The sequence below is a fragment of the Helicoverpa zea genome, chromosome 20 (genome assembly GCF_022581195.2).
Source record: "Helicoverpa zea isolate HzStark_Cry1AcR chromosome 20, ilHelZeax1.1, whole genome shotgun sequence".
Taxonomy (NCBI): domain Eukaryota; kingdom Metazoa; phylum Arthropoda; class Insecta; order Lepidoptera; family Noctuidae; genus Helicoverpa; species Helicoverpa zea.
Window position 1 is genome coordinate 4,727,557 of NC_061471.1, and position 20,999 is coordinate 4,748,555.

Genomic DNA, 20,999 nt, shown 5'->3' on the forward strand with positions numbered 1-20,999 from the left:
GCTCCACCCGCCAGTCCACTACACAGGCCGCCAAAGAAGGGGAGGCAAAGGCGAGGTCCACGATGGAGCCCCCCTGCTGCCGCACGCAGGTGTGAACTGTTCCCCTATTCAGGAGGGACAGACCGGAAGACACGGCCCAGGCTTCCACCTCTCGTCCTCGGGCATTTGTGGCTGGGTTACCCCATATCAAAGATTTTGCATTGAAGTCGCCCAAGACCAACACCCGGTGCTGCACCACTCCACTTGCCACCCTGGCGAGGACCTCTAGAAAGTCCTCGAAGTCCGTGAGAGGGCGGTTTGGGGAGAAATACACCCCTATAAGGGCTATGTCACCCCACGAGGCGGCCACGTATCCCGGTCCCCTCTCTAAGAGCGAGAGGGGAGGGGAATCCGTAGAAGACCGCGCCACCAATGCAACCGAGCCGTTGTCGTCTCCCAGCCAGCTGCCAGGGACAGAGTACGGCTCAGCGACAACCGCCACATCCACCAACCACTCCGCAAAGGTTTGGACCAGCAGGCTCTGGGCTGCTCTGCAGTGGTTGATGTTGGCTTGAAGAACACGTCGTCGATGCCCAGCCATCAGTCGGTGTTCATCGCGCTTCCCTCGGTGGCCGGCACTGGAACTGGAGTTTCAGTGGCGGCGGCAGCGGCAGGCCGCACCGGTGCCTGCGGTTTGCCCTTCTTTTGTGGCGGTCGGCATTCCCTGCCCGCCATCACGTGGTTAGCTGGACGACCACTGGCAGCGCATACTGCGCAATGCGTGTTGGCAGCCTCGCAGGTGGCCAACCTGTGCCCCTCTTTTCCGCAGCGGAAGCATAATTCCCCACGCTCGGCAGTGGACGGGCAGAGAGGCCGGGTGTGCCCGATGCCGAGGCACTTGAAACAGCGCATCGGCGCATCCTCGAGCACTCGGACCCCACCCGAGCTAAGCCCGACTGGGAGGCGACCCTTAGCCAGAACCGCCTTGGCAACTACGACCGGGCACTCTAATCTCATAGTGCCCATGCCCCTACGGCCAGGTCTAATGGCTCGGCCCTTGACGGATGCGACAGGGCAGCCCCCCGCTGCCGCAACTGCTGCCACCACCTCCTCTTGAGTGACCGAGTCGTCGAGGTCGGTCACCTCAAGGGTCACACATTTGACGGCTCTCACGACCTTGGCCGTATCCGAGATAGCCTCTCGGAGCTTCGTCGCGAAGAGGTCCGCCTTGGTGCCGCGTTGGGCCCCCGAGAACTCGAAGATTCGGGCCCCTGTTTGGGTTTTCCGGCACGTGACCCTGCCAGCTCCGAGTTCCGCAGGGTCGACGTTTGCACGAGCCCGCCGCAGCACGGACTCATATGTCTCCCCTCGTTCCGCTGCCTCTGGTGTCAATGTCACTAACACGGCTGCAGTTCTTGGAGGAGGAGCGAGCTTCCTCCTCTTGTCCGCTGAAACTGCAGGCTTGGCTGCAGGGGGCTCAGGAGCCGACTTTTTCCCTTTCTGCTTCCTTGGTACCACCTTAATCCAAGGCTGGTTGGAAGGGGTGGTGGAGGGCAGCATTGGGTCTTCCCTCACTGGTTCCGGAGGGACCGTCGGAGCAGTCGGGGCCGGTGACGTCTTCTTGCCCTTTCCTTTGCCCTTGGTGGTCTTTAGCACCTGGGGCATAGCTTGGGCTGGGGCCGTTGAGGGCCCCGGTGCGATGGGCATCCGTCCGGGTGCCTTATCTGCCGCGAGTGGAGGGCGTAGTCGCTTCTCCGGTAGGAGCCGGTCCTCGATGCCGGCGAGACAGGCCCTGGTGAAGGCCCTCTCCTCCATGACTACCTTGCGGATAATATCCTCAAGGTTGGAGGAGGGAGGCATAGGTCCTGGACCTTCCGACATCCCCTCGGGCCGAGACGTGGGCTCGGCAACGCGCGCGTGCAGCGCGGACACCTCTTTCTGCAGGCGATCCACCTTCGCCTGCAGTTGCCGCGTCTCCTCGGAGGTGGTGCGCTGCGCCAATTCCTTAACAATGCCGAGCAAGCTCGCTGCCCGGCATTTCAGGGCCTTCTGTAAGGTCCCCTTCAAGTTGGAGGCCTTGGAGGCTACCTCGTAGATCTCCATCTGATCTTCCAGAGCCATGAGCTCCATTTCCTCCACTGTGTGGTCCGCGTAGAGGACACTGGAGGCGCCGTGGCTGGCCTTGGCTCTGCATCTTCGCGCTGGCTGTTCCAAGTCGGCTTGTAAAACCGCCCGCTTCGCCGGATTCTCAGCTGCGTCTGATGAGCCTTCGGAGCCGCGCTTGAAGAAGGCCCTCTTCCTCGTCTGGCGGGTTGTAACGCCGCTCGTTTCACTCATTTGTGACTCCGTGTCGGACAAATCGGTCGACACGATGTCACTATCCCTCAAGAGACTGGCCGCGGATGGTGCGCGGCTGCTCTCTGATGCCGAAACATCTCGAGCCATGGTTTGGCCCTGAAAAGGGCCTTTGGGTTGGCCCTGAGAAGGGCCTTTGGGGAGACAGCGCCCGGAGGCGGCCCTCGAATGGCGTGGCATTGCCACCGACAATATCGAAACACAGGACTTTACCGTTTCGACGCACAGCGTTCGTTAGCCGCCGGCCTGCCACTCCGTTACGGTGGTCAGGCGCGGCGTTGCCCAGGGGTCACTACGTGGAAGTCAACGCTGTGGGGGGACCCCCGGTTGTATAATCCTAGCAGCTAAAACAAAGTAAACATGACATCAATAGAAGCAAATGTAATTGAAAAACAATCAATCAACCTATTAATTTCGCGATTGATTAGATTCAATAATTGAACTCCCATTTTATTGATTGAAAAGTCATAAGCTTACAGCTTGATTTAGGATTCCTGCTTTCAACTATCATGTGATAATATCACGTCACCATGTTTCAGTTACATAAAACACGATAACTGAAAGGTACACATTAATTGTCATGGCATTGGTTCTGTGACCGCCAGCCAGACGAATTCGTGATATTGACCAGTAGAGCACGCAGAAAGTAGGTACTATTTAACAATACAGTTCCAGTAAAGCAAACGGAGCATGTTTATAAATCAAAGTTAACTACTGTAGTAGCGTTATTAAGGCATACACATTGATCTTTGCGATAAGAAATACATTATCGACATTTTGATTTCTGATAAAAAAAATACATTATCGAACATAAATAATGCTATAAATGTAACGTGCATGTTCATATCTATAAGTTGGAACACATCCACACATCTTGCAGTCAGCAAGTCCCATAGTGTCGGCGCGGTTGTGAACATAGACTAACACGGATTTCCATAATGGAGCCCAACGTGAGGTAAGTTAACGATATCATTATTTTTTTAAGATATACAAGTTCAATGTTGGGATATTAATGTAGGTCAGTTGTTTTCTTAATTTTATTTTTTTATTAAAAATAAATAATTGCATTCATGTCGTCATGTCCTATTATGAGCGGTTCACTACATAACGCCAATTATATATATTTAATCTATTTCATCGTAATTTATAACCATTTGTTTTTAATAGTAAATAAGCGGATTAATTTTCTTTCTCATTTCTGTAAAAATGCGAGTAGGTACCTTATATATAGATAAAACAAAATAATTATGTCAGCTACGAAAATAATTTCGAATTTATGCTAACATTAAAGGTAGAAACTTAAAATGCAATATCATCATAATTATGTCCATGTGAATAAATTAAACCAATAATAGTCGTTATTTTTTTTTACATATTATAAAGATTCATTAGATAGTAAAAAAGATACCAAATACCCAGAAACTGATTTTTAAGATTAAGCACCTACCTAATTACCCTGAGAGTGCATGTGAAAAAGGCAATTTTACCATACTTTATTTACAGAAATGTGATCATAATTTTTTGGATCCAAACATCATGATATCATTAAAATATATGTACCTAAGTAGTTTTAATTGTAGGTATATGTGTTTCACAGAGACAAAAAGGTATACGACAATATACTTCAGTGCATAGGCAATACGCCAATGGTCAGACTAAATCGAATACCGAAGAGCTATGGACTGGAATGTGAAATGTGTAAGTACAGCTTTTATTTATTCCAAAAATATAGGTCATCAAAATCACTGAATTACAATATGAGTATTGTTGTGTTTAGATTTTAATTGCATCTATCAAAAGGACCCTGACTGTTGATATGTTGTCTTATCGTTCGAGGAAAAAGAAAAGTAGGTAAACAAACAACTGCAATTCTCAAATTTTTAACGTTTATTAATTCCCCCAATACTTGTAAAACATAAACAGCGTGTGTTTTTCTTTAGTCATAACTTGAACTAAAAGTTTTGGCGAAAAGCGATGTATTATTAGGTACATATAAGGAACTTGATAAAATTAAATCTTTGCATCAATAATATTTAAGTAGATACACTTTTACGTAATAGGTAATTATTTTATCTTTGTTCTCGTAATTGTGATAAATAAAATGCACGGCCTTTATTTATTAATTCATAATCTGTGTTTACTGAATTAACTTATTACGTAGAGGATAATTATGTTTATCAGTAGTCTCTCTTTTTTTTAACTTGTTTAAGTAGGTACCCAATAACCTTTTCCGGGTACAAAACCTTATACCGATCGCAAAGGTCGAAATTAAAATTCCATCCGTATTATTGTGATTGTGTAAACAAAATAAACAAATTAACTCCGCTTATACTTACGTGCGGAAATATAGAATACTGATCTCATCTGTATGTACAATCCTTTGTCGCAGATGCAAAATGCGAATTTATGAATCCCGGAGGCTCGATAAAAGATCGCATATCTTACACCATGGTACAAAAAGCGGAACAATCAGGCCTCGTGAATCCTAATACCAGATTCATTGAGCCTACGTCTGGAAACACTGGCATTGGAGTATCTCTCACTGCTGCAGTTTTAGGTAGGTAACTTATTTACATAAGTAAAATTAAAATTGTGTATATGAACCTCACTGTGACATTACTACAGCAACAGTGACGATGTTTCAGGATATGGATGCACAATCGTTACCCCAGACAAAAATTCAGACGAGAAAATGAGCACCATGAGTTTACTTGGTTCGGAAATAATACAGACTCCGGCCATGGCTCACTTTGAGGATCCCGATAGCTTTGTGTCCGTCACCAAGCGGTTACTAGACGAAAACCCCAATGGAATTTCTTGTGACCAGGTGTGTAGGATTTAATAAGAACTCAACTAGCTATTCGAAGTCTGAACTGGATCTTCAATAACTAATTCAAAAAACTATGACTTTATTATTGTAGTACTCAAACGAGATGAATCCGTTGACACATTACGAGCACACAGCAGAAGAGATACTGGACGCTTTGGGCACGGTAGACATGTTCGTGATGGGGTCCGGCACGGGCGGCACGGTCACCGGCGTGGCTCGCAAGCTCAAGGAGAGGTGCCCCAACTGCATCGTCGTCACTGTCGACCCACAAGGATCGATCATTTTTGGTGAAGGAAAACCAGTGCTGTATTTCGTGAGTTTGAATTCTTTCTCATACTATACTGACCTAAACCAACTCATCGGATCATATTATAAGTTCTAATAAAGGTATAGGTAATATCTAAACAATATTGATTGCAAGCTTGCTGTTATCTATTTGTGTTTGATTGAGATAATAGCAACAAACACAGTTTGAAGTATGATGTGTATCTTAAACATACGATTAAGTACATCTTCATATTGTTTACAATTGGCCCTCTGTAGTAGGTTGTTTATAACATGTTACAGGTCGAAGGAATTGGCGGAGACTTTGTGCCAGATGTATTGGATAAATCGGTTATCGACAAGGTTGTGAAACCAAATGATCATCAAGCTTTTAACATGTCAAGAGAGATTATCAAGAAAGAGGGATTATTGTGCGGTAAGTTGTGTTACATTGATGAAGGTAAAACTGCTGCATGTTGTAGAAGATTGATTGGAAGGAACAATTTTTTTTTTTTTTTTTTTTAATCATTTATTAAAATAGGCTAATACGATTAGCACTTTTTAACGTCAAGATTTTACAAGAATGACAGCACCCCCAAAACGCCCCCCTTTCACCACTTCCTAGTGTTATGGCTGGAAAGAAGAAGCGGTGAAGAACAAACTTCCCAGCAACACAGCTGTCTATACAATTTAATTATTATTAATTTATTATACAATTCATTTTATCAATTATTAATTTAAAACACAGAAAAATACAAAATAAAATAAAGCACTTTTGTTCCACTTCAGAGCTGCCATCTGCGTTTATCTGTGAAATAATCATTAACATTATAATATGCCTTTTTAACAAGAATTTCTTTGATTTTGTTTTTAAAAGAACTGTCCGTTAATTCCAACAGATGAACCGGAATTCTGTTATAAATGCGTACACAAAGCCCCACAAATGAACCGTGCACCTTATGTAGACGATAATTAGGTGCGGTTAACTTATGTTTATTTCTAGTATTAAAATGATGTACGTCGCTGTTTTTACTATATGAATCTAGGTTTTGCCTTACGTATATTATATTGGCATAAATGTATTGAGGCGCCACAGTCAGAATACCAATATCCTTAAACCTTTCCCTAAGGGAGACTCTCGCACCAAGTTCATCTTCTGCTCTAGGTGGAAGCAGTGGTGCCATCACATATTCGGCGATTCAAGCCGCAAAGGAATTGAATCTTGGTCCTGGCAAGAAAGTTGTGGTGATCCTTCCCGACGGCATCCGCAACTATATGACCAAGTTCGTCAGCGACCAGTGGATGGAAGCCCACCTGTTCAAGAAACCGCCAGAGAGAGATTTCCCGTATGTTGTCTCACTGCTACTTTGTTCCATGAATTTTGAGATATTGTTTAGTTTCTGAAACTATGTCTTAGTTTTATTATTGATCAACTCGTGTTAAATATTTCAGGTGGTGGAATCGATGTATTTCGAACTTGAATATCGTTCGTGGGATACCCACAGTGAAGGAGAGTAACTCTTGTAAGGACGCTTTGGCCGCAATGGGAACTCACAAAAATGTTGCATTCGTCGTGAATGATAAAGGGTGTGTACCTACTTACATATTTCACAGGATTTGCTGAAGGAGAATAATTCGAAGAGGTGGTAGCAGTTAAAAAATACAAATTCCTAGTTATTTTCGGTTAAAATATATTTTGTTTTAGATTCCTCAAAGGCGTCGTTTCCAAAGACAGTTTAAGATCTGAAGCTACAAATCCAAAGAAGAAGGGCAATCTCGATTTTAATGACGTGGTTAGCAAATACGTCATGAAGAAACATTACAAGATTGTAGAAAACAGAGGGAACCCCACCGTGGGCCTGGCTGCCAGAATATTAGATATAGCGCCGTTTGTAGTGGTTGTTGAAGAGTACATCAATGGCAACAATAACAACTCAGGTGAATACAAACGAAACCTAAACTATTTTCTTTTAATAGAATATTTAAAGTTTTTTTGTGCATACCAGTTTACGTGGAATGTTACGCAAATAATATTCAAAAATATACCTGCATGTCACAATGCGAGAGCTTTAGGCGTAGGTATGATCAGTTCGATGGTAAACATTTTGAAACTACAAATTAGAACGACTCCAACCACGGTATATCGGCTAAATGGATTTATTAAAATTAAGTTTAAACTACCAAAGCCATGTTTGAAAGAAAAGACCACAGGCTGGTTACTTTGACTCCAAAAACAAACATTCAACTGTTTTTTGTATGTTGTGAAGTCCTGTGTTGTTAATTTTCTTGGTGTACAATAAAGAATAATCCATCTATCTATCTATTAGGTACCTACAACTTTCGCTAAAATTCTCTCGCTGAGTTTCGATTTCCTAGCAACCATATATTGATTAAACGTATTTAGGTACAGTCAGCAGCAAATGTCAGATAACACATTTTAAATAACAAACAACAATCTCAATTGCGAAAACTGAGTTCAGCGACTGAAGTCTTCTACAAGTAGGACCTGTAATTTGTTTTTTATTCTTATCACTAAGGTAGGTACAGTAGGTTCATATAGTTATCTACAGGTAAATAAGTTATTTATACGGATTCCACTTTACACGCAAACTAGAACTATGTTGCATCATTGTATCCACATTATGTGCGCGTTTATTACTTAGTTACTACATACCTAAGTTATGGTATTCATTTGCATTCATTAGATTAAAAATACCTGACATAAATATTCAGATTAGCTACCGATCACGTTTACGACGGAAAACTGTAAGTATTCTCGTAAAGTTAAGGCTTGCACAGAATACTTAATAGTAGGTACCTAAGTGCCTTCAACAGTACCTACCTAGTACCTATACCTAAGTACGAAGTCTAAGTTACGAATTCTAACACATCACATACGACGGAAAAATAAACGAGTATACTGACGAAAGCATCATTGAAATAAGAAATATAGGGATATAGGGATACGATCTGCCAACAGGTATTACAGGAAACTGGAAAAAACACACGAAGGATATCGAGCGTTATTAGTATTGCCTATATATCGGTTAGATATAGGTATCTACCTGGTATTGACCAGGTGCAATTTTTACTGAGCTGCCTACTTATAAGGTAACAGGAAAATCAGTTGCCTGCCTGTAGCCAGATAAATGTTACTAATAGGTACCTAGGTAGGTAGTGATTTCATCTTGAGTAGTACCTACTTCTCTAGTTTTATTAGGAGACTATTTTATCAGGAATCCTAACGAAAGACAGGCTTTTATTCGTATTGGTAGGTTTTACACTTTTTTTCTTTTGTTAGCTATCTACCGCTAATTCTTATTTATTTCTTTACAGGACTCATACCCAAAGGCTTGATTACTTCAGAAATCGTGTTGGACTACATTATCCAACATCAGAACACCATTTAAATAATTATCATAGATATTAAGCTATGTATTGTCAATGACACTCATAAATTATAGAATAAACAACAATGAATAAACTTTTATTTCAAAATTATTATGCTGGACTTGTGTACTGATTGACTCTAAAAACCAAACTGCTTAGGTATTCAGGGGCCCGATTCTCCTAATTTTACTTAAGCGACATACGATTCACATTCGACTGAGATCCGATCACGACTCAAATACAATTAAAGTGTATGTGGCATTCCGCTATTTTTTCTTTGAAATAACTTTTCTTTGCAACGTTTTTATCCTTTTCTGTCATTTAATAATGAATCATTTTGTCTGCAAATGATTTACGATTGCAATATGATTGTAGAGCAAACTACCGTATAGATCAAAATCACCAAAATGGCAGACCAATCGCAAACCAATCGAATGTCGTTGAATACGATTGGTCTAATATTAGTAGCAGATTGCCCGTAAGGTTAAAACTACTATTGAGATTCAATTTCCATTCAATTTTGACATTATTAACTTAGAAGAATCGGGCCCCTGGCACTGCATTTCGATTATTGGTTCACTAATATTGCAACTATTTTATTATTTGCATTTAAGATGAATCTCTTATATTCACCATCAGGATTTTATGTATTATTTTTACCTACACCTCTTGAGCGAATGCAATGTGAAGATGCCGCATCACACTAACTCTGCCCCATCGACTCAACTCTGATGACCAGTCTATCAAGGCAAACCAGAAGCTGGCGAACTTTTCCTTTTTATTACTCTTTCCAGCCGATCAATAAAGCAAGCCGGTATCAATATGGGATCATAAGAAACCCTAAATAATTTAGTGAGATTAGCTTGGAACGTGAAGCGAAAGCAAAGTGAAACGTCTGTATTATTCACTGTTTGCTTGAATTGGAACGCACTAAAGTTGACAGACAGTTCACTGACATGCCATGCTATGGAAATTTTGACACTATTTGACAGTTCGTGCTGAGTGGTCTGAGTGAGCACACTATTATTTATTACACTATCTTATTAGTATTGCGGAGAATTCACGGTGTGATCTGTGTAATCAATTAATAACGTGACTTGGTTAGTAGCACATTCATTTTACTTGAAATAGCTTTGATAAAACAACATCATACAAACTTTACAAAAGTTTTGAAGATCAGCTCAAGGATTCATTGGAATGTGTTTTGGTCATAAAAAATATTTATTCTTCTGAGGCATACTTGCGATAACTTTTTTATGACTTGTAGGTTGATTTGACTGAAAATCTAAAAAAATGTCTAACCATGTGGAGGAAAACAACACAACAGAAAATGTGGTGCGGAAATTTTTTAACCTTAAGGAAATGCCGCATATCGTGAGACCTCTGTAAGTATCACATTTAGTTTTGAAGTCGCTAGAGATATGGTAATGGAAACCTTATAATACTGTAATTGATAATATAACATCTTAAATGATTCTTTTAGTGACAGAAATCAGAAAATTCATCAAAACATACTGAATGTGATCGGTAACACGCCACTGGTGAAACTCACTAGAATACCCAAAGAAGAGGGTATCAAATGTGATATGTGTGAGTAGTTATGGAAAATTATTATTTTTACTTATACAATAACTTCAATTTTATCTTAATTTACTTCAAAGTCATTAACATTCCAGTCATAAAAATAATAAAAATCACAAACGTTCAAAGTTTTCTGATTGAATATTTTGTTCTTAGATGCGAAATGTGAATTCCTAAACCCAGGAGGATCGGTAAAGGACCGCATAGCATACCGCATGGTACTCGATGCTGAGGAGAAGGGTATACTGATTCCAGGCAAGTCTGTTATTGTGGAGCCCACGTCTGGTAACACTGGCATTGGATTGGCTCTTGCTTCTGCAGTCAGAGGTAAGAAAAACTAGGAAGTGCCAGTTAAACTTTTAATTCTTTACATCTAAATGTCCCATTGACTGTATAAATATGAAAAAATTATCTACTGATAACCAGAAATCTATTAACTTATCAGCAACAACAACTTTCATTTTAGTGTCATGGTCTTATTAGATAACTCTGCAAAATTAATAATGATTATAAGGCTGCCTGTTGTTTATGTTATATAGCTTCTGCCAGCAGTTTCACCCGCAATCCGTGGGAACCTCTGCACGAACCTGGATAAAAAGTAGCCTATAGCCTTCCTCGATAAATGGGCTATCTAAGAATTTTTCAAATCGGACCAGTAGTTCCTGAGATTAGCGTGTTCAAGCAAACAAACAAACTCTTCAGCTTTATAAAATTAGTATAGATAAGCATCTAACCAACTTCATCTTATTAGGATGTTTCTTTTTTTTTATTATCATCTGTTGAAAAAGCATGTTTCCCTTTCAGGTTACAGATGTATAATAGTATTACCAGAAAAAATGTCAGATGAGAAAGTGAATACTTTAATAGCTCTTGGAGCAGAGACAATTAGAACACCAACAGAAGCTGCCTGGGATGACCCAACCAGCAACATCATGGTGGCCCATAGACTAGCCAAGGAAATTCCGGATGCAGTAATTTTGGACCAAGTATGTGCCTTGAAATATTTTGGTTTAAATTCACCAAGCAGGATTATGATGTTAAATTGTTGTTTGGTAACTTTATTTCTAGTTTTATATAAGTTATATTTCAATTTCGTTTTTGTTCCTCGATTAGTGACTTATTTGAAATGTTCTCTTAGGTTCTAGAAGAGCAAGGAAAAATCTGGATTTATAAGACATAAGGAAATTATGAAGAAAATATTGGTTAGTGTAGGTAGATAGATGGCTTGCCCATAATACTCATTTATTTACCTGAACATGTACATCTTTACACATGATTCTAGAATAATAAATAGCCCAAAAAAAGTTAATAAAAAGAAATAAGATCACACCATAAGCATGAATGTTTATGTTGTATAACACTGTTTACATAGCTTCTGTTCTGTATATAGTCATAGTTTTTATTGTTCAGCAACAAGCATTCATAAACTGTGTGAGCATAAAAAGCAAATAATAATAGCAAGCTTTAGTGTGGTGTTGCTGTTTCATAGAAAGTTTACAACTCTATGATCTGAAAATCCCCCACAAAATAATAAGAAATTTACCAAAAAGATCAGAAATATTGCTTGATCATGACAACATAATTTCAGTACAACAACCCTTGCAACCCGCTCGCTCACTTCGACGGCACGGCTGAAGAGATCCTGTGGTCTCTGGACGATGAAGTAGACATGGTAGTGATGGGGGCGGGAACCTGCGGCACCATATCAGGCGTGGGACACAAGATAAAGGAGCGCTGCCCCCAGTGCGTGGTCGTAGGAGTGGACCCCTACGGCTCCATACTCGCACAGCCGGAGCATTTGAATGACACTGATGTGCAGATATACGAGGTAAATATTATAGCAATAAGTTTGATATGTATTTGTAGTCGACAAACAATCTAGTCAAGTTTTATGAAATCCATAAAACTTCGAGACTATTGCCACGAAATTTAACTTAAGACACGAAGTTACGACTAAAGATAATTGCCGATAAAAATCATCATTGAACTTGTGCGCTACCTCAGTCTTCCTTGCATAATGAGGAAGTATATTTTTCTTTATCAATACCAGACCGCCTAGTTACTAACCCCCAAACTGTAGCGATAGCCTGTAACTTGTGGATAAGAGTTGCAAAAATCATCCATCGACCATCAAACAAACAAAACGTCTGCGTTAGTATTATTAATTAATAATAATATAATTTAGTCTATATCTAATGAAGCGATAATGGCACATGCGTGCTTTAATTAACACATGTCGGCCGTCAGCCTAATGTGGAACTGCATCGTATCAGCGTGTCATGTGCCCATCCTGTCTGTGACGCCGCGACAATAACTAAGTCACTCAACTGACAATCATTGTGCTGATACTGTACCTGTATTCATCCATATCTGGAAAAAATAACGTAGGATGTTACATTACATTATTCATTGACAGGGCCGTCTTTAAACTATTTGAGGCCCTGGGCACATTAGGATCATGGGGCCCCTATGACCTTGAGAAAACACTATTTAGTTATAATATAAACTCTTTTGCAAAAAAAACGGGCACCTATGCGAAATCCTAGATTTAAAGCCTTACGTGTATTTCAAAGGGTATTATAGTAGGTATGTTTCTAGCATAAAAAGGGTTAGCCAAGCACGCGTGAGAGTGTATTCTTTTGAATTTTGTACATTTGCAGTGGCGGCGTAGCATCGGGTGGTACCCGGGGCGGACTACCTATTGAGCACCCCCCAAAACAAACGACAGAATATAATCACGGACTAAATTTCAAAAGTAAAGTACTTAAAAATTGTGTAGAAATCATTCATGGTGCTTTTTGCTAGGTTTAACATAAAGAAGCTGGAGACAGATCAGAATTTGAAATCACTGCAAACTTAAGCGCTAGCGAAGCGAGCCCGTAATTTTTGTGTTTTAGGACATAAAGAACCTAGACATGATTTACGAAAAGTAGCGCAAAGGGAAAAAGCCGCGAGCGCAGCGAGCGCGAAATTTTTAAAGAAGACGGATCACAATCCATACAAAATTGCCCCACGTCCTATAACAATGTGACGTATCTCAAAAAAAAGATAAAAATGTTTAAAAAAATATGGCATACTCTCCAATTCATTTTTTTTACACCTTCATACGAAAAAAATGCTTTAAAAATTGTTCAGGCGCTGTTATGAAAACATCGTTCATGGGACTATTTATGGACTATTTAATTTTTTTTTTTTTTTTTTGATAGGGTATACCTCACAGTTGGTCCCATAATCATCAGGTCCGGATCTGATAATGAAAACCCTGAGAAATCCAGGGCAACTTTTGAAAGTTGTAGGTATGCGCAGGATAAAAACTTGACTATAAGGTGTATGTCTTATAACAATATGCAACAGTAAAGGTTTGGAGCTGACCTGATGATGGAGACGAAAGAAGGTCGAGGGAACTCGACAACTGAATATGTAAACTACCTCGTGTTTGGGCTCATATTATTTGTATTGAATAGACCTTTGCAACAGTGAAGGTTTGGAGCTGACCCGTCGATGGAGACCAGAGAAGGTCGAGGGAAATCGACAGCAAAATATTTAAACTACCTCAGAAGTCGGTGTCTAATGGATGTACCTAAGTTTATTTCCCCAACGACTTTTAGGCCGATGCTCCTAAGATTAGTTTTTTTTTTGCTTTTCAGTGTTTTTGGAAGTTTTTTTATCGTAATAAGTTTTTTTTTATATTTTTGGCTTTTCAGTGACAAGCACAGTTGTCACTATCCGCATAAGTGGAAAGTTCTTATCAATACGAATAATATAAGCCCAAACACGAGGCAGTTCACATATTCAGTTGTCCAGTTCCCTCGCCCTTCTCTGGTCGCCATCATCAAGTCAGCTTCAAACCTTCACTGTTGCATATTGTTATAAGACATACACCTTATAGTCAAGTTTTTATCCTGCGCATGCCTACAACTTTCAAAAGTTGCCCTGGATTTCTCAGGGTTTCCATTATCAGATCCTGACCTGATGATTATGGGACCATCTGTGAGGTATACCCTATCAAAACAAAAAATAATTTAATAAAATAGTCCATAAATAGTCCCATGAACGATGTTTTCATAACAGCGCCTGAACAATTTTTAAAGCATTTTTTTCGTATGAAGGTGTAAAAAAAATGAATTGGAGAGTATGCCATATTTTTTTAAACATTTTTATCTTTTTTTTGAGATACATCACATTGTTATAGGACGTGGGGCAATTTTGATCCGTCTTCTTTGGGACAAAGCACCCAAACAAGTGTAAAAAAAACCGGCCAAGTGCGAGTCGGACTCGTGCACGAAGGGTTCCGTAAATTACAGTTAAATCAACCTATCTCAAAAACTATAAGAGATACTTTGATCAAACCAAAAATCGTTGAAAGAGTTAATTAGCATGCATCACCTCTATTTTTTTTAGAATTTTATACCCCGTAGTTATAAAAATAGAGGGGGGGGGACATACTTTTTACGACTTTGAGAGCTGATATCTCAAAAACCGTTCACTTTAAGAAAAATGTTTTTTAGAAAACTTTATATCATTTTAAAAGACCTTTCCATTGATACCCCACACGGGTATGTACATCGAAAAAAAAAATTTCATCCCTCAGTTACATGTATGGGGGGCCCCACCCCCAATTCTTTTTTTTACTATTTAGTGTCATATTTTTGTAGCGGTTCATACAACACATATTCCCATCAAATTTCATCACTGTAGTACTTATAGTTTCCGAGTAAATCGGCTGTGACAGACGGACAGACGGACAGACGGACAGACGGACATGACGAAACTATAAGGGTTCCGTTTTTGCCATTTTGGCTACGGAACCCTAAAAACCACTGTAAAGAGAAGAAGCTGCGAGCGTAGCGAGCACGAATTTTTCGAGTTTTGGGACACAAAAGTCCTCCACCTCCTAAACAACTTAGAAATCGGCAGCGTAGAGCGTCAGTTGTTTTTGCTACTTCGGTCCTTTAACTTTTTGTTAGACTGAGGACTCAAACAGTAAGCGCAGAATGAATCAGACACTACCTATTAAAAAATCGCAAACGAAGCGAGCGGATTTTTTTTTATAATTTTGGGGAATTAATTTAAGTAATCCATGACAGCCGGACTGGCACCCCTCTCAGTGACGCATCGACGTCTTGCGCATGCACTGTTGTAGTTTAGTTTAAAAATTGAATAGTGTGCAGTGACTGGTAGTGAACCTAGGCTTCGCAGATTAGAATGGCACCCTCACTTGTCCCTTCTGCCGGCGCTATCCTGGTCGTGCACATATGTGCCGACCGAGATTCCCCCCCCCCCCCCCCACCTTACTAAGAAATTGAAATACATTTGCTAAGAAATTGGTTAAACACTGTTTTGGACTAATTGCTAGCAGAAAGTTCGTCAGTGTTTTGAAGTGATTTTCAGAAAAATGATAATGCAGTTTTAATTAATGTACATTTTTGTTAGACCAAAACATTTTTGAAAAACTGCGTATTAAAATTTGATAAAATTTTCACCTGTTCTAAATGGGCTATACTGATGATTGATGGCAATGTTAAGAGTTTCGGTATTTTAGTGTAAAGCGCTCTATCGTTTAGATATTGTACCCACGTGTTTTAAAATATCGCTCTTTCATAATTAAACACCATTTAGAGGAGAATCAGTATTTTGGGCTGCGACAAAACCAATTTAAAGTAAGCAGTGCCGATCACATTATCATCAGATTTTTCAAAATTAATGTTTTTCGGTAATACCTAAATATCGGTTTAACATTTGGTAATCTGGCAAGAACTAGGGGGCCCCATTCGATCCCGGGGCCCTGGGCACTTGCCCATAGTGCCCAGTGGAGAAGAGGGGCCTGTTCATTGATGACTGCAAGAATACTCAATTCTTTTTTCGATATGTATCAGACTCGACTTAGAGCGCTTTTGTAAAGAGTTTTACGTAGAGCATTACAAAGTTGACACTTTGAATAATCTCGAAATCATAATCAATTCATCTCGGATGTATTACAAAGCAGTTTCTTTTGTAAATATGGCGTGACCTGTTGCCACGATGCGTTGAGATCAAGCATAATAAATATACTGATAAAACTCAGTGTTTTGGTTACACCACGCCACGGTTGAGCTAATATCGGTAAATGTGTGAAAATATTTAATATTTGCAGAGTATGTGGCTCTCTTACATCAGCTGGATTCGTTGTAAACAGAAAATATCTATGTTTTGATATTTATAATAAATTATATAGCCTTTTGCTGGGGTTTCACTCGAATCCTTTTTCGTTAGGCCAATAGGCGCTACCGATAAGTCGAATAATTCGGCGGTATTTTGAAGAATACTTATTGGTTTTCTTCTTTCTATGGCACATAGTAGACAAAAAAAATACTTAATCTTATCTTTTGCCCACTCACGATGTCTGAGATTATGATTATTAATAGAGATACAGAAGGTACACAAATATTTGAGCAGTCGTTGTCCTGTCTTAAACAACTATGATTATATAATGATCATACGTATGATATAATGAAAAGCGATGATAGTGGAGAATGAGCAAATCATCAAGGCATCAATTATGTTGTATTTCTATTATTGTATAAAAAAAGCATTATACTACGAAAACATGCCGCCAGCATGAATGGCGGATTACTGCAGTTTGAAAATACATCAGTAATAATCAGTTTTTTTTCTTCATGCATCTATAGGTGGAAGGTATCGGCTATGATTTCCTTCCCCGAGCTCTTGACAGGGGTATCATAGACAAATGGGTGAAGACTGAAGACCATAGCTCGTTGGAAATGGCGCGAAGACTTATTAAAGACGAGGGATTATTATGTGGTTAGTAATAAATAGGAATAATTTATAGTGACATATATGTATGTATACAGGGATTGAATTTTATTATTTATATTTAAAGTAAACCACTCCATAAATACATCAGTCATTAATATAAGTTAGAAAAAAATAGTAGATTAAAGAAAAGGAGTAATTGTTTTCTTTAATTCGATAGGTGCAAGCAGTGGTTCGGCGATGTGGGGCGCCCTCCAAGCTGCTAAATCCTTGAAGGAGGGACAGAAGTGCGTAGTACTGCTACCCGATAACATTCGTAACTACATGACGAAGTTCATATCCGACCAGTGGATGGAAGCAAGGAGTTTCCAACCATTAGTGCGGAAAGAGAACCTAACGTGAGTATCGAGTGTTGTTGACTTAACACTTCCTTTAATATAGGCGACGTGTTGTTATTGTACGACGCTCGTTCCGTTTGCGTACTTATACCAAGATCAACATGTTGACATGCCGTAATCGGGTTCCTGACTAAACTGCTAATTCAATAAACCGATCTATATTTTTAGTACCTTCGCACTTCTACACTCCAGTCATACTACGTATTCCTGTGTTTTAGTATGTTATCAAGTCTGCGTTTTGTACTGATTCTTATTTAAAGATTAATACCACATCATATCATTGCTTTGAAGACGAACATAGATAGCGTAAGATGCGCATATCGTTTTTTTGCCAACCATCCATAAAAAATATTGTTGACCTTCCTTGAAGATAAATAATAATCTATTATTTTTTAATTTCGTCATTTCAAAGTTTATCTTGAATTAATGTAAATAACTGCAAAATTATCGTCTCGGTGTCACGGAGTTATCATGTTATTAAGCATATTAGCACATGTTTGGGATAACGCAGATATTGCGCTTCTAACAACAATGGGACACTTAACTACCAACATTAATATAATATGAAATGTATGACGTGATAAACAGTGATTCCTATCACGGCAAATTACGAGCTTGCCTGGAAAAAACGTGATGGCGTGAAAAACGTGCACTTCACCCATCTACAACATATATGCATAATGGATAAAATGATAATGATAGAATTCACAAATGCAGAATAACATGCATTTTTAACATAGGTACTAAATTATTCAAAAGCAACTAAACGATGCCGTTAGCTCGTTACATGAATATTGACTCCTAGTTATAAAACTTTTTCCGGTAAAACTCGTCTTGATAATAACGTATGTATTCTCTTTGTATGAGTATTTAGAAAATATAATATTTTTTACTCAGGTGGTGGGACAAACCAGTGACACAGGATATGGCACAGGCTGTTGAGAGCATCCCGCACACGAGCACACCGAAAGAAGCACTCGCGGTTTTGAAGAAAAGCCAATCGACTCTCTTGACAGTCGTCAATGATAAAGGGTAAGCAATTTAGCTGTCGCTACGAGACTACCTACCTACCATACCTACTTACCTACCATATATTTTTTGAGAAGTAAACTGAGTTGCTATATGATGCAGATAGTATCAATGTTGCTGACAACTGCTTAAAATAGCCATTCTATCAAACAGCCAGCCCTTTGACTGAACACCACACCGCACCGCGTTCTCCTTGATTCGATCACGCATGACACGGCGTAAGATGATGCGGATGCAACCATAATGTGGTCAAACGTTAATAAATACTCAAATAACCAGAAACAAATTGACAACTGTCAAAGATAACTTTTTGATTCTATGGTGGTCATCTGCCACAACAAAAACAAACATGTTAAAATTTTCCAGTTTCACATAAAATCGTAAATGAGGCTGTCTAATGCTTTTCCTCTGTATGTGCTTAACATTATACACATGCATTGTAATATATTTTATAGAACAACTGATACGCGACGACTCAATCACTGAAAAGTTTTCAGAAATAACGAGCAGTATACGTAATTCATGGTAATTATGTTCTAATTGTTGGATGTAAATGGAGCTCGGCAATTAGATAAGCAAATCATGGTTTTCGAGTCCATTTCAATTATTTTTAGCAGCGAGCTAAAAATATCTACACCGTGTAATGGGCATAGCTTATCTTGTCTGTATAATTGTAGATATCTCAAAAATCTTTCTTCTACAGATAAATTATTTTGCTGGTTCATGCAAATTGTGTGCTAAGAAAATGATAAAAGGTGAAAGAAAACTATAGTAGTATTAAATCCATTGGATGATTGATTGGGTAGTATTATTTTGATTTAAAAGGGGATCCACCCTACTGTTCTGGTCAGCTCCTTGAGCTGTTTTCGTGATGACAAAAAAAGATCTGTGTGACCAACTTATAATATACCTGTATTGTTGCTTATTAGAAGTATTTGTCTGTGTTTCAGATCTGTAATCGGAGTATTCACAGCGGACAATGCCCGTCGGCGACTGGCCAACCTATCGGGCTCGCTGTCGGAGGGTCTCGACAAGTTCCTTGTGAAGAAGTTCTACAAAGTAGACCTCGCACACAAGCCTACACTAGGCTTAGTGTCACGGATGCTCGACATCGCCCCCTATGTTGTTGTCGTTAAATCAGGTAAACATCGTTTTATTGAATGTGTAACTTCTATCTATTCGCAGGGCCTAATGAAACCGGCGTAGGAAGGCCTGTCTCATCGGTAGGTACCTACTAGCATAGCAAGGGCGCCATGTTGATGGCGGTAAAATAGATAGTGAAATAAATGTTAATTTCAAATGCGAAAGTTTATAAAAACTACGAGTACTTTAATGATAAATGAATGAAAATATACAGTTCAGTACATGATACATACTGTATAACTTGCGCCTCAGAATAACACAGGGTTCTTAATTCGGGTATGGGAAGCTCTTCCCAGGCGTCGCGGTTACCTAACACCGCGAGATACTTACACTTTAAATACCCTAATAAATAATCGTTTTGTTTCACAGACGCAGCAACGAACACTCAAAGCTCCGTAGGGGCGCTGACATCGGAAGATCTACTCATGAATATTTCCACTGAAACTAAATATATGAATGGAAACTGAAATTTCATAATTATGTATTTAAGAACTACACAGCATTACTACTGACATTCATCATAATATTTTGATATGTAATAATATGGAACATATCAATTAATTGCTGTCATCCTGTTTTCTAAAAATCTACTATAGTAAATAAAAACTGTATGAAGCGGTTATACTGGTTTTCGTATTGTCACAAATTAATGTAAATAATTCGGTAAAAGGGTATGGTGGGTAACGAAAATCTGTATTTAAATCAAGGAATTGTGTATTTACCAGTGTTTTCAATAACTTTAATGAATCAGGCAGCAATAAGACAGTATTACATCTAGTAAATAAACTTCCAAAAAATATACGAACATCAGATTGACCTCCTTTTTGGGAAGTTGGTAAATACATTATACTGAATAATATTGTACAATATTCTTGTATCTTGCAATATAGGATCTAAGACATTAAGAGTATGCATTTGATGAATTTATTTAGACCAATATTATTTTAAGTTATACCTTCTTTGTTCTGGTAATAAATGTATTTGATTTACTCAATTTAACATAATGTTTCATTTCATTTTGAAGTACGTAAACAACAACTGAACCAATATTCCACTGAGATGTTTCGATTTCAATTGCAAATACAAGATTCCAATTCAATCCTCTTATGTTCTATAAAGCCCCCAGTACACATTGGCCCAAGTGTGGCCAATCAATACACGCCATCACCATTGTGTACACGGGGTATTGGTGACCGTTTGGCGTGCATTCGGCGAGTTGTCGGTTTTTTGGGCACACATCAAAGGAATCGTGGCCCAGCGTGGCCTGATTCGGCCAA

At 39.3% G+C, this 20,999-nt stretch overlaps 2 protein-coding genes across 2 annotated transcripts; one reads left to right on the forward strand and one right to left on the reverse strand.

The window, feature by feature from the left end:
- Positions 1–579: 579 nt before the first annotated feature.
- On the reverse strand, positions 580–2,424 carry LOC124640313. Its single transcript, XM_047178029.1, has one exon. The coding sequence runs from the start codon at positions 2,422–2,424 to the stop codon at positions 580–582; it is 1,845 nt and encodes a 614-aa protein (XP_047033985.1).
- Positions 2,425–3,132: 708 nt separating this feature from the next.
- LOC124640314 lies at positions 3,133–20,721 on the forward strand. Its single transcript, XM_047178030.1, has 19 exons — positions 3,133–3,289; positions 3,932–4,032; positions 4,724–4,891; positions 4,980–5,161; positions 5,256–5,477; positions 5,732–5,864; positions 6,594–6,774; positions 6,881–7,015; positions 7,134–7,366; positions 10,101–10,203; positions 10,302–10,408; positions 10,556–10,726; positions 11,204–11,385; positions 11,988–12,227; positions 17,068–17,200; positions 17,373–17,550; positions 18,448–18,582; positions 19,530–19,720; positions 20,092–20,721. The coding sequence occupies exons 1-19, from the start codon at positions 3,273–3,275 to the stop codon at positions 20,187–20,189; spliced, it is 2,910 nt and encodes a 969-aa protein (XP_047033986.1). The 5' UTR covers positions 3,133–3,272; the 3' UTR covers positions 20,190–20,721.
- The last annotated feature ends 278 nt before the right edge of the window (positions 20,722–20,999 follow it).

Coding starts and splice junctions, on each gene's coding strand:
- LOC124640313 (XM_047178029.1), bottom strand. CDS start 2,424: ATGGCTCGAGATGTTTCGGCATCAGAGAGCAGCCGCGCACCATCCGCG.
- LOC124640314 (XM_047178030.1), top strand. Junction 7,016..7,133: donor TTCGTCGTGAATGATAAAGG/GTGTGTACCTAC, acceptor ATTTTGTTTTAG/ATTCCTCAAAGGCGTCGTTT. Junction 17,201..17,372: donor AGACGAGGGATTATTATGTG/GTTAGTAATAAA, acceptor TTAATTCGATAG/GTGCAAGCAGTGGTTCGGCG.